General features: G+C 69.0%; 1 protein-coding gene across 1 annotated transcript in view; it reads right to left on the bottom strand.

The window, feature by feature from the left end:
- LOC119094011 (rho guanine nucleotide exchange factor 11) overlaps window positions 1-13,142 on the bottom strand; it is a gene marked incomplete at its 3' end in the record, with an annotated part of 83,938 nt that overhangs the window by 16,362 nt on the left and 54,434 nt on the right. Inside the window, exons 13-16 of the mRNA XM_037217062.1 lie at window positions 12,095-12,185; window positions 9,278-9,336; window positions 2,401-2,478; window positions 446-642 (exon numbers count right to left, since the gene is read on the bottom strand). Of these exons, the coding sequence (XP_037072957.1) occupies window positions 446-642; window positions 2,401-2,478; window positions 9,278-9,336; window positions 12,095-12,185 (425 nt within the window). The remainder of the gene's footprint in view (window positions 1-445; window positions 643-2,400; window positions 2,479-9,277; window positions 9,337-12,094; window positions 12,186-13,142) is intronic.

Here is a 13,142-nt window from a genome sequence, read left to right as displayed (position 1 = left end):
ATGACGCTTAACCATGCCCGCGTTTTCAGGGGGCGTTGCAGCACTAAATCAGTCCCTCGCACATAGGGCGGCTTATCTGACAAGCGGCAATTCCGCACGGCTTTGCAGCTGCGGCCCCACAGACGAGCATCCATCTGTGAGAGGATGGCGTGCATCGGCGGCGCAGTAAGGTGCGATTCCCGGCTTGAGTCCAGCCAATGCCATTACTGAAGCGCTCGGGCAGCCGACGGCCAGTGACCGAGTCGGCCGGCAGACGCTCGCGCCACTTCCGCATCATCCTGCGCGGTAGGCCCCACGGAAGCGGTTGGACCACTGGCAGGCGCTGGGGGGTGACCGGGGAGGGGGGGGGAGGGGGGCCTCAGACTCCGCTGACCGGGACCGCCTCCCCCGCCCTCCTCCCGCGTGCTCCGCCGCCGCCGAACAGCGCGACCGGGTCTCCTCTCACCGTTGACGACGTCGAGCCGCTGTTTCTCCTTGGGCCGCAGGTGGCGGCGCACCTCGGCGTCGATGGAGCGCTGCCAGTCGGGCGGGTCGGCGTCCACCTCCATGTCCGAGTCCCAGCCGGGCGTGCCCTCGGCCAGCGTGCCGGCCACCCGGCCGCCCACCGACACGCTGTCCAGTGACGCCGACGGACTCTCCTGGCTGTCGGCACCGCAGCGGAACACGTCACAGACGGGCCGCCGGGTGGCCGCCGGTCCCGGCAGCCGGCGCGGGCAGGCGACATCAGGACACGGGGTGACAGCACCGACGAGCTCCACTGGCTACCGATGCTGCATGACAGCCCCGCAGACGGCTGCAGCGCACTCCTCGACGCTGATCGGCCGCCCGAGCACCCGACTGCCGTCACTGTCGAGCGATCCCACACACGTCCAGACGGCGGCACGGCAAGGACAGGACGAGACAAAGCGAACGCTTCGGCACGGCGAGCGGCCCTCAAGGCGCCGTCACACCGACGGTGGTAGTCGGAAAGAATCTGCCCACAGTTCCCGCTAAAACGTGCAAAAATATGCCATCGCAGTCGCGCTATGGCTCGATGTCATTGTGGCGCACATCAGGGACGGCTCCATCCATCGGCTCGCTGCACGGATACACGTTACGAAACCTTAGAAAATACGCCAATATTTGCATATTCCCACGGCAAACGCTGTAGCCGGAGCAGACGTTTCTTGACGGGCCCGTCTCAAGACCCCAGCCAGTGAAATCCTCGCGAGTGGCGGGCCGCGGCGCTGGGACAGGTCCCGGCTCAGGGCGGCCGCCCGCGGCCCGCTTCCGGCCGTGTCCAGGTCGGCGCCGGCGTCTGCACGTGGCCGTGTTATTGTCCACAATACGGGGAATCAATTGTGCATCATCTGGCCGGCGCTGGTCCAATATTTGCCGGCGGCCGACCGCCCAAATGGCCGTCGGCCACACAGAGGCAGAGCAGGGCGCCGCGGGCGGGCCGTTACACGGCGGCGGCGGCGGCGGCCACCGGCGCCCAGCCGGCTGCCGGCAGCGGCCGCGGTCGTCACGGCGGCAGCGGCCGCGGGGACGACAGACCTCACCCTCAATGCAACCAAGGCAGTCGAGGCACGGCTGCCCTTGGGTCAAGGTCCGAACACAAATGGTAAACAAACAAGAGTCGTTGGTGGGATGTTCCAACGCTGCAGGAAACGACTCTTGCCACACTGTCCGCATTGATCGGAACATCTGTTCACAAGCCTCAAACCTGAACACTTCACGCTAGGAACAACCTCACAAATGTTTCACGACCACGTCGGCCCTACAAAATTTACATGACTGTCCAAAACACTCCCGTTTTGACCGTCGGTCAATCAGCGGCACCCGCATAAATGGCTCCGACCAATCAGCGCGCCGTCGCCGGTCTGACCGCACGAGCGGCGGTGTGACCCGCCCGGCGGTCGGCGAGCCGCCCGGCCGGCCGGTCCGGGGCCTTGACTGCACGCGAGGCCACCCGGCCCCGTCGCCGGCCAAGATAGCCGCGCCCGCCCGAGATGTGCCGGGAGCGGCCGGCGTCGGACGGCAGGCCCGCACGGCACGGCGCCGAGCTATCGGAGGCACAGCGCGTGATAACCGCGCTATTGACATGCCGCAATTAGCGCGGAGAGGTCCGCCGGGCCGGCGCTCGAGGAGCGCGGGTCAATGGTACGCGGCCTGGACACGCCACGACTCTGGCCGAATCCGGGCACAGGACAGGACGGGTGGTGAGCAGGTGCGCAACGTCCGCTGACTTTGAGCGAGAACGAGGGCGGGCAGACAAAACCAACGTGACCACAAGCCTCCCCGGCCAGCATTAACACGCATCACCAACACATTCAGGCCGCACCATGTCAGGACCTGGCGGACAACACAACAGACACAGGGCGCTGGTGGGCGGGCGGCGCCGCGCGGTGGAGCTCGTACCGGGCAGAGAGGCTGGAGTTGGACGAGCTGCCCGAGTGGTTGTTGTTGCATAGTCCCTGGCTGTCGAGGTCGACATCGCTGCAACAGAGGGGGAGGGCGGCGTCAGTGTGGCTGCGGGTCGACCAGGCCGGGCGCCGCCGGCGGCGCGGCAGGGCGACAGATAACAGTGACGCACGACAGAGGCCCGCGGCGGCGGGCCGGCCGGGACGCGGCCTTGACCGGCACGATAAGGCGGCGGCGCCGAGCTCCGCCGTCCGTGGAGAGGTCAGCCGCCTCCGCCGAGCCGCTCGCCCCAGATGCCCTCTTCTGCTCAGCGTAGGATGCAGTCCCACACATGGGAGCGGATACGCGCGATGGGGAAGGACGAACGCTCTGGCAGCAGCCTGCCGCTAACACCGACGGAAGACCACCGGCCGGAAACAATCGGACGGGGGCGAGATGCGTCCGGTCCCGTCTGGCCTCTGTCAGCCACACTGGCACAGTCCGATCCACTGTCTCGCAGGCCGGCGGTGGAGACGCCGCCGGCGAGAGCTGATGTTCGGCGGCACCTGTGCCCCTCCGGCGGCAAAGACACGCCCCTCCAGCGGCGGCGGCGGCGGCGGCGGCGCCACCCACCTGTCGTCGCTGTCGTCCGAGTCGGAACGCGACGCATCGCTGCCGTCGGACACCGTGAAGAGCCGCTTCAGCCGGCGGATCGGCTCGGCCATGGCGCGCGGCGCCGGCGGCGGCGGCGGCCCGCTGCCGGCCGACGCCGTCACAGCCGCCGGCCCGGCCAGCCGCCGCACTCCGAGCCGGCGGGGCGGCCGAGCGACGGGAAGCGGTCGCGCCGCGAGTCCGTCCGCACACTGACGCCGAGCTCAGCGAACGCGGACGGCCGACGGCCGGACCGGTTCGCACGAGCTGCGCCGGCCGGCCGACCGCGGGAGCAGGCAGTCAGGCCGCCACTGGCGGCGGCAACGGTGGCGGCCGTGGCGGCAGTGGCGACAGCGCGGCCGCCATCGATCGCCGGCGTGAGAACGCCGCACGCCCGGCCGGGCGACGGCCGGCATCATCGCACGCCTGCCGGCCGCCCACACGCCGCGGTCACGGAGCGCCGCCACTCCAGCCCGGCGCGCGCAGCCGCGTCTGCCGTCCCCGGACCGTCTCCGGCGCCGGGCTCGCCGAGCCGTCAGCGGGCAGGCGGCGCCAGCACCCGCAGCCTGACGCCCCTGTCCACCCCACCCCCGTGCAGCAGCGGCACCACAAGGCTGACCGCAAACGCGGGAATGTTGTCCTCGGCATGCCTGCCCCGGCACGGCGGGCCGCGCTCCGCCCACTCAGTTCCGCCGCGCGGGCGCCCTTCGGCCAAGCCGGCAACCGCGACGCAACAGCGCCGCCGCTCCGGAGACACCATCGTCGCGGCGCGGAAGACAACGGCGAGGAAGACAGCGGCGCGGAAGACAGCGGCGAGGAAGACAGCGGCGCGGGCCGATCGGCGGCCCCCATTAGCGCCTCCGTTTGGCGCCGGCAAGGCACACACTTGGCGGGCACCGAGCCGACAAATGGCTCATCTGGGCCGCGCGACGGGCCGCCTCGTTACCGGGACGGCCGGCGGACGGTGAGCGGCGGGCGGCCGACGGCGGCCCAACGGCGACGGCCGCCAACACGTCCGGAGAGGTCCCTGGTCCCCTGGACCGACCCCAGCCCTGATGGAGCGACTCCGGCTGACCCCCGGTCGGTCGGGCCATGTCCTGACCGGGAATCTGGAACACCCACCTTCAGCTGACTCCACATCCGGAGTCGACTCGAGTCAATCGCGACCAACTGCAGCGCCGCTTTGCACCGGCCCGGCGAGGGTCGACGCCGTTTATGAGGCCGGCACCGACTCCCAGCCGGCCGCGACCGACCAGAGCTCCCGGCGGCCCGCTCTAGCAATCAGGCGGCGGGCTGGATCGAGCGCCGATGCACTCAATCCGCCGGCAGCCTTGACATTTCCGACGCGCGGCGCCAAGCGTCCGCCGGTCGGCCGTAGCGGCGCGGCTCGGTCGGCCGCCGGAGCGACGTGCCGCCGCCCAGTCCTCCGCCACCACCCGGTCACACAGTTCGCTGTCGGACACCGCACGCCACCGCTCAGCACTTGGCCGCGCGCGCCGCCTCCGGTGGCGGCCACCGGAGCCGCCGGCCGCCGGCGCGTGAAGGAGCCCGCCGGCCGGCCGACCGGCGGCACTGACACCGCACCGGACGTCGCCCGTCGCCGGGGCAGAGGCCGGTGGCCACCCACCTGCGGATCAGCTGGGAGCGCGGCCTGCCGGAGGCCGGCGACTCGGCCGCGGCCGCGCCGTTCAGCGACACCATCGACTTGGAGCGCTGGAAGAGCGGCCCGAGCGAGTGGAGCATAGCTGGCGACGGCCGCGGCGCGCAGCCCGCCGGCCGACAATCTCGGCGGCCGATACAGCGACGTCGACCGCCCGCATCACGCCGCCGCGTCCCGCCACCTGATAACGCCGTCCGTCCGATGCTGCCGCGCGCTCGCCAGCGCCGCCGACGCCGCCCAAACACACTTCCGGCGCTGCGGCTATTTCGAGGGGGCATTTTTTCGCAGCGGTGTATTTGGCGGCGGCGGCGGCGCCGGCATACACGGGGCGGCCGGCGCTCCGAAACCGCGAACCCGTCAGACGGCCACGTCAAACCACGAACGGCCACGTCAAACCACGAACGGCCACGTCAAACCACATATTGGCGGCCACATATTGGCCACGTCAAACCACATACTGGCCACGTCAAACCACATATTGGCGGCCGCCGATCGCTGCCGTGTCCCAGTGACGTCACGCCGGCGACGCCTGGCATGGCGTCCGGCGCGGGGTGGGTCCGTCACCACACTCCTGGCCGGAGGCTTTTCCGCACTTGGGGTCATCGCGCCCCCCGCGCGGATGCCCGCACCAATCACAAGGCCACGGGATAGTGACCGGCTGGTGAGCGGACACGGCGAAGGGCGCGCGATAGCCCGGTGCCGGCGCCGGGCCGAGGGCGACCGGCACTGCGCTGCTTCAGCCGGCCGATGGAGACGCGCTGCAGAACTGGACGGCGTCATCCGGCCAGCGGCCCGGCCGCCTAGCGCGGCGGCCGCAGCCCAGTGCCGACGACACCGCGTCCCAGCACCACGAACCGACCAGCGCCACCGCTAGGACCGATGACGACGGGGACCTATGTCACCGCTCGCACGGGCTAGCGATGCCCGTGGACGGGAGAGGCAGCCCGATGCGGCACACGACACGCCCGCTGATTCTGACCTGATTGGCCGAGCACATCGGACTGGATTTAAAACAGCGTACGCCAGGCGACAGTGGAAGCACATGTCACGCAACGTTGGAAATCACCGGCATGCAGCACCGGCCTTCTCCTGGCCTGTCGCCCATCCTGATGGCGCAGCCCCGCCACCGCCACTCCTGATGACGTGCCAACACATGGACAACGGGCTTGCTTTGGCGACCGTCCACCGTCGGTTGAGTAGTTCATGCAGAAATGACACACAACTGGCTTTGATACACCATCATCAACGCAGAACATACACGTAAACGGACCATGACAGTGACAGGTGACCGTCCGTGAACCAATTTCCTTTCATCTCGTGGCGTAAATTGTTGAACGTAAAGTTGACATGAGTGAGCAGCAGCCACAAATCTTCGCTGTGGGTGCTTTACGCCAAGGCCACAGGAATAGCACAAGCTAGAGCGCTGCACGCAAACGAAAATTATTCTCGTTTCGTATCAGTGGGATGTAACGGGCATGGCTAAGGGAAAGCACGTCAGTTTTGCACGCTGAGATAGAAAATGCGATAAAGGCAGGTCGAATTAGAGCGCAATTACCAGCTGACAAAATTGTGGCGTTGACGCCACCTCATATCCGTTCGGCCCGCGCGCCCCATAAAACCCGCCGTCCTATTGCCAATTGGCGTCCAGGCGCCGGGGTCGGTCACCGGGGTGCCGGCGGGCTTTTGCGAACACTGGCAGGACGTGTACCCTCCCCCACACCCCGCGCACAGCCGGCCCCCTCTTCAGGCGCCAGCCCCGGTCCAGGGGAGCAGTCGCGCCTTGACCGTGACCGACAGCCAGCCAGACCACCTCATGCTCGGAGCTGCGGCATGGATGACAGGGGCATGCGAGCAGCGGATGAGCGGGGGCGGCGCGGCCGCCTCAGGCCGTGGGCGGTGCGTGCCGTCGGACGCGCAGACCGCCTGTTTGCCCGCAGGTAACGAGAGCCGGCCGGGAGTCCCCCGCCGTGCGCCGTTTACACACGGCCCGTAAACACGGGGCGTGCGCCGGCGCCGGCCGCCGTACCTCTCGGAGAAGGCGCGCCGCGCCTCGGCCAGCGAGGTGGGCAGCGTGGCAGCGCGCCGCTTGCCGCCGCTGAAGGAGGTGTGTCGCTCGGCGGAGCGCATCGCGGCGCCGCCGGCCGCCGCTCGTTTCTTGAGGTCGCGCTCCGACCGCTGCCAACGTCCCTGGTCCCGCCCGAGTGGCCCGTGTCGCTCACACCGCACCTCACCAGCGAGAGTTATCTGCTCAGGCCGGCCGCTCCGTCGTCACTCGGCAGCGGCGCCTTCGACCGTCGCACAGGCACAGCCGGCAGGCGGCGTCACCGGCGACCAGCCACCCTCCCGGCACAGGGACGGCACCGCACCTCGTGTCGGCGCCGCCACCGGCGACTCGCGCCGACCGTACCGACGCGACACCGCCGGCACAGACCAGCGTCCGGCCGGCCACCGCCTGCGACCGTCCGCCCTCGTCACACGCGCCGCAGGTGCGCCGCGTCCGCCGCCGGCGACGTCGGCCAGCGCCGTCGCAAGCGGTGTCCACCGGCGGACTGGTGGCGGCCGCGGCCGGTGGCGTCGGCGCCGCCGTCAGCGGCCGGTCGCCGTCGGTCCTGATTGGGCGCACAAAGGGCGGCCGGGGTCGGGGCGCGGCCCAGCCAGCGGCGCCTCGGCCGCTTATGAGAGCGGAGCGCCGCCGCGCCGGCCGCGATCGTTAGCCAGATTGGCAGGGGGTAACGCACCATGCAAACACTATCGACGCGTCGGCCGTGGCGCCCGGCCGGCGCCGGCGCCGGCGGCGGCGACGGCGGTGGCGGCGGCAGCAGCGACGCGCGCGCGCACCGGCCGGCGCGATAGCGAAAATATTGACTCCACGATACGCCAGCTATTTATCCAGCACTCTACAGAGATTCGGCGAAAGCTAGCGTCCGGGAGGCGCGGCCGGCGGCCAGAGGCCGGGAGGCGGCGGGCCGGGCCGCTCGCCGCACCAGATGACACGCCGGCGTCGCTTCAGCACCGGCCGGCGCAGCGCGCGGCGAGGACGGGCCTGAAGCCGGACTCACTGGCGGGCCAGAGCCGAGGAGCCGGCGGCCGAAGCGCGGCGCCGGCCCGACCGTCGTCCCTCACACACGACCGCGACGGCACTGGTCGGTCGGCCTGGGCGGCCGGGTCGCGGGACACTGGCCAGCTGGCAGCGCCGGCCGCCGGTGCCCGCCGACGTCTGGCCCGGCCGGGCCGCCGCGCACAGCGGGCCGGCCCAATTAGCTCCCGTCGCCGGCCGGTCGCGCGCCGCCTCCCGCCACCGCCGCCGCGCCCGCGCTGTCTCCGACGGCCAGACCTGCCCCCACGGCCGCAGTCGATCCCGAGGACCAGTCGAGAACAATGCTAATGCCGGTCCCCCAGCACCGGAATCGTCAACGACAGTCCCTCCACCGACGCGCCGGCCGCCTCTCCGCCGCGCTCCGTCGCGCGCCACTGCCTCGGTCGACGCAGTAGGTCCGTCCGTCCTCGGGCACCTCAGTCCGCCCGCCGCCGCCCGACAGCCCCCGGCCTGCCGGCGTCCCCGCGGCCGCCGGCGGCCCGCGCTGCTAGCCGAGCGCCAACAGGTGCCTGGCGAGCCGGCGCCGACGGCGGCGGCGGCTGTCGTCGCCGGCGTGCGTGCGTGAACAGGCGGTCAGCTGGCGGCGGCGCGCTATTTCCGTCGCGGCGGCCGCCAGGAGCGTGACGTCACCGCGCAGCTTCGCGCGAATTCCATTCATCAGAGGGCGGCCGGACGGCTGTTAATGAGCTCGTTAGCAGGCAAACAGCGTGTATATATCGGAGTCGGCCGGCAGCTAGGCACGCGCCGAGACGCCGCCGGCCACCCGGTCCAGCCGTCCGCCCGGAGCGCCGCTCCACTGCGCCGTCCACCCGCGCCCTGTGGACGGCGCTCGGCGGCGCAAACGGCCGGAGACGGCTGGCGCCCGCCGATCTACGCCTGCGACGTGCGTCTGGGGTGGACGCTGATGACGAAAGCCGGCCCGGCCCGCCTGCCTGAAGTCTAGCGAGTGTCTTACAAAACGTGGAGGATGTCAACGCAGCCAGCTGAACACCTGCCCGGACGCCCCAGCAGAGTTCTGCTGGTCGGAGCGGGGCTGACGCGGACCGGACCTCGGGCCGCCGCCTCACCACCTGCTTGAGGGCGATCGATGACCGGAGAGCGCTGCTCTCGCCCGGCCACGGAACGGCGTCAATCCGCGGCCAACCAGCACGGCACAGGCTTCGCGCCCACAGCCCTCTGAACTCGGCGAACATTACTCAAATGAACAGCCTCATTTGTCCGTTTTCGGCTTGAGGGTTCCAGAGGGAAAAACAGCTCCCAGGAGACTGGATGATTTATGCAGTTGGACGCGCAAACGACGAGAAAACGACTCGCTGGGGTATAAAATCACAGTTGGCAAATCAGGCTGCGCCACCATACCCACCTCTGCATAATGATAAGTTCGAATCCCCAACACTACCCTCATGCAGTTTCGTTGCCACAGACGCACACAGTCGCCAGTGGCTCCCGTACGGCAGCCAGTCACCTCACGCCGACCATGACCTCACCTGACTTTGGAACTGGGTATGTTGGGGTCGCTGTGTTTCCGCTTCTCTCGCGTGTGCCGCTGCAACAGACAACAGGCTCCGTGAGAAATCATGCTGTGCTCCCCGCACACAGGGCAGCGCCGACCAACCACACCGGCGACATCTATCGGCTGAAGACGAAACCACAGTTTCGCGTCGCGCTGCCAGTCGGAGGCTCGACGCGCATCAAAATTCCGGGCCGGTCCGCCTCCCACGTGGCGGCGTCGTTCGTCGCAGCACGCTGTTAGCGTCGTAGATTAATCAGGCCATCGGACGGGCGGCCCAGACCACCAGCCGGGGCTGGGGCGCGCGCCAGCGATCTGACTCCGGCAGCCGCCGCCGTCCAGCCGCGCCGACCGGCTCGCGAAAGCCGTCAAAAAATCTGCACAAATTTGATTCATGGCTTGGGCTTGCACTGGTAGGAAAATTTACGACGTGGAAAGTGCATCGTAAATATCAAGCGGACTTTACGATTGATTGCAAGCGCGAACACCTGACGCCCGAACCTTCAAAAACAGTAACAATTTGCAACCGTTCTAATGCCGCGGTTGAGCCACCGGCGTCCTTCTCGCGCCCATCTCTCCGCCCGCTGGTGGTGCTCATTTAGCGCGTACGAACGCGCCGTGCCGGGCTCCGCATGCCAACCCGTGACCCCTGGAGAGTTCCCGGCCCCGTCTGGTCAGGGCGCGGGCCGAGTTTGAACCGAGCGGCCGCGCCGCAGCCGGCGCTCGTCCACGGCTGCCGGCGAAGACACGACCGCACCCGGCTCCCGCCTGGGGCGACACAGCGCCACTCGGACATCTCACTAATGTCCTCGGGAACGCGACTGGCACCTGTGCGTTGGTTATTTCCATGCAGCCCATAACACGCAACGCTGCCATTCTGACATGATAGGGATATGAATCCACGTTCCACATCCCCCCAATCGGCATTCATAACCCGGCCACGCCGCGCCCCGGTGCGCCACAACGGGTTCATGCTAGGCCCATTGAAGGATTTTGCAGTGGAGCTTGCGGTGAATTTAACCCGCAAAACTCCAGTCTTGAACAACCGTCCTACAGCGTGACCGAGACGCCGAAGTTATGGAGGCACTCGGGGCACAAGCGAGGCCAGAAGTCTCGCCCGCGCCGCGCTATGAATCTCAGCTACTGGAGGTCGGGATCAGCCTCCCCCCTACCGTGGAACGCAGGCCTCGCGACTGAGCCACACCTATCTCCGCCTCTCAGTGGAGAAGACCAGGCGGACGGGCCCCTAATCACGTGCGGTCGCGCGCCGGAAGGCTTACTCCCGGCAGCCAGTCGGCTCGTCACGCGTCGTCACGGCGGCCGGTCATCTCTAAACTTAGCCGGCCACCCCCGGCCCACCGCGACACAGGACAGCGCTCTCCTGAGGCCGGGCGAACCCAGTCCGCTCACGCCACACGTGCCACGGCGCAGCCGGAGGACAGCGGTCGGCACCGCTCCACCCACGCCCATTCACGCTCGACGGGAGCCGAGCGACGCGACCACGCGGCCCGTTTTTCCCCGGCGCGTCGGCCGGCCGGCGAGGGGCGGAGCTGTTTTGCCGCGCGGCTCGCGCGCGGCTAAATGCCAGTTCCTGTTATTGCCGCCCGGTCCACTGATCGGCCGCCAACCACCACACGTGCTGCGCTCTCGAGCGCTGGAAATACCACCGCAAGGCCGGCGTCCCCAGCGTGCATCACAGCGGCCGGCCGCGCGCCGTCCCCGGAGGCGGCGGCCGAAGTTGGGCCCTGCGCCCCGTGCGCTCCGACGCCACTTGGCCGGCACGGGGCCGCAACTTTCCGGCGGTCGGCTCTAAGTCGCGGCCGACGTGGTGCGCCGCTCCGGCGCCGGCCGGCCGGCAGCCGAGGGCGGGCGGCCGGCGCGCGGCGTGGCGCTGATTAATGGGACGGCGGCGCCACGCGACGCCGCCGGCGACGGCCCGTCAGCGCCGCCGCCGCCCCGGACAGCGGCTGGGAGGACGGGTCATCAGCGCGGCAACCCATCAGCGGCCGACGCCACGCCCGGGCCGCCACCAACGCCAGCGCAACGGCACGGACGGACCACCAGGGCAGGCCCCTCCCCCGCAGGGCCAGCGGCGGGGACGTGCCACTGGGCCCACGCCGAGACGGCGGCAAGGGCGGACCGCCGGCAGACCGGCGCCGCGCAATTCACCGAGTCGTTTTGCGTTCACTTCGCGAATGGTCCACGACCGCCCACTATCGCCACGAGCACCGCCCCACCCAACAACGCCAAGAGATCAATACCAGGATTGTATTCAGGTGGCGGGTGATTTCAGAACCCCATCGCTCTTTGGCGTTTAATATCGGCATCCGAGTTTATTTTCAGGCGTCTCCCTTCGTTTCTATGACTTTCGATGACTATCTTTTCAGCGATACTGCGGTCATGGTGATGATAAATCGCTGGAATCTAAGCCATCCAATCAACCAGTGATTGATCACGAAACAATGGTTCTTTCCACACCCAGAAGTGACGCAGCGATATCGGGTTGGTCACGCAAGTGCTGCCATCATAACCGGATTCAGCTACCGTGTTTATACCAAGCAATCGTGACTAACAGCGTCCTGATTCTCCCACAACCAACCATAGCTATGAGCCCATACAGGTTTTGGTCCCAGCGGCAGGTTCCACACGGTACGATTTCCGCAATCATCTCGTATGTTCACCACATGTTTCAACAGGTCACCGTGCGATCCAGAAGTGCCTTTAAAGGGCGTCTCGCTGTCGGCGCCCTCCCAGCTGTCGGGATCCCCGGGTCGGGGAGCCGCCCACCACTCACCCGGCTGGCCTGGCGTTCGCGGTGATCGCGGTAGCTCTCGGACCGCGTGATGGACGACGAGGACGGCTTCTTCCCGATCTGCGGCAGCCCGCTGCGAAGCGACAAACGCGTCAGCACCAGCCGGCGGCCCCGCAGTACGCATCCGCGCATCTTACGATAGCGCGGCAAAAACTCACAACTCCACACGGAACTCACGCACACACATACGCATACACATACAACGTTCGTCGTTACACGGGGCGTTGGGAGGGCCGGGTCGCGCCGGCGCCAGGCACCGCGCGAGGGACGCCACGCACCGGACGGGCGACCTGTCGGGAGAGTTCTGCGGCGGCACGGGCAGCCGCCGGCGCACCGCCTCCTCCGCCGGCTTGTGGCCGTTGTGCAGGCGCGGCATAGCCGGTCACGCGCGACGCGGGCCGCTCGGCCGGTCACCGGCCCTGTCTTCGGTCCCGGTGCCTCGTCCGTCGGCGGCAGGCACGCCGTCACTGTCTGCCACCACCGGTGACTGGCGCGGCTCCAGCCACCCAGCCCTCGACGACCGGTGACCGCGTCTTCCGATGGTGCGCCGTCACTGTTCGACGCCGCCCATGACCGCCCGCTCCGACGACACCGTCACTGTTTACTGTTCTCGGTCAGAGTCGGTTGGGCCCGTTGAGCGCGCAACACCGCCAGTCACTGTTCTCGGCGCACGGACGTCCGATCCGCCGCCGCTGCCGCTCCCCTCCACCAACGCCCGCGCTCCCTGCGAGAGGAGCACCGTCAGCGTCGGCCGGTGCGGCGCGCCGCTGCCGCCGTCGCCGGCCGGGACGCCAGCTGCCGCGCCGCTCCACCGCTCCGCCGCTCCTCCGCCGCGCCCGTCCGTCGACACACAGGAAGCGTCAGGGCGCCGCGGGCGAGAGCCGGCCGTCCGCCCGCGGCGGCCGCGCTTCCGCCGCCGCCCGGCAGCGCCTTGCAGCCGCGTTGCGGAGCCGGCCCCGGTCAGCCATTGATCGCGAGGCCGTCCCGCGCCGCGGTCGCAGCCAATCAATGGTCTCTGTGCGGCGGCGGC

Source organism: Pollicipes pollicipes, unplaced genomic scaffold, assembly GCF_011947565.3.
Source record: "Pollicipes pollicipes isolate AB1234 unplaced genomic scaffold, Ppol_2.1 Scaffold_4002;HRSCAF=4701_pilon_pilon_pilon, whole genome shotgun sequence".
Lineage (NCBI taxonomy): Eukaryota > Metazoa > Arthropoda > Thecostraca > Pollicipedomorpha > Pollicipedidae > Pollicipes > Pollicipes pollicipes.
This window is presented reverse-complemented; position numbering and strand designations above follow the sequence as displayed.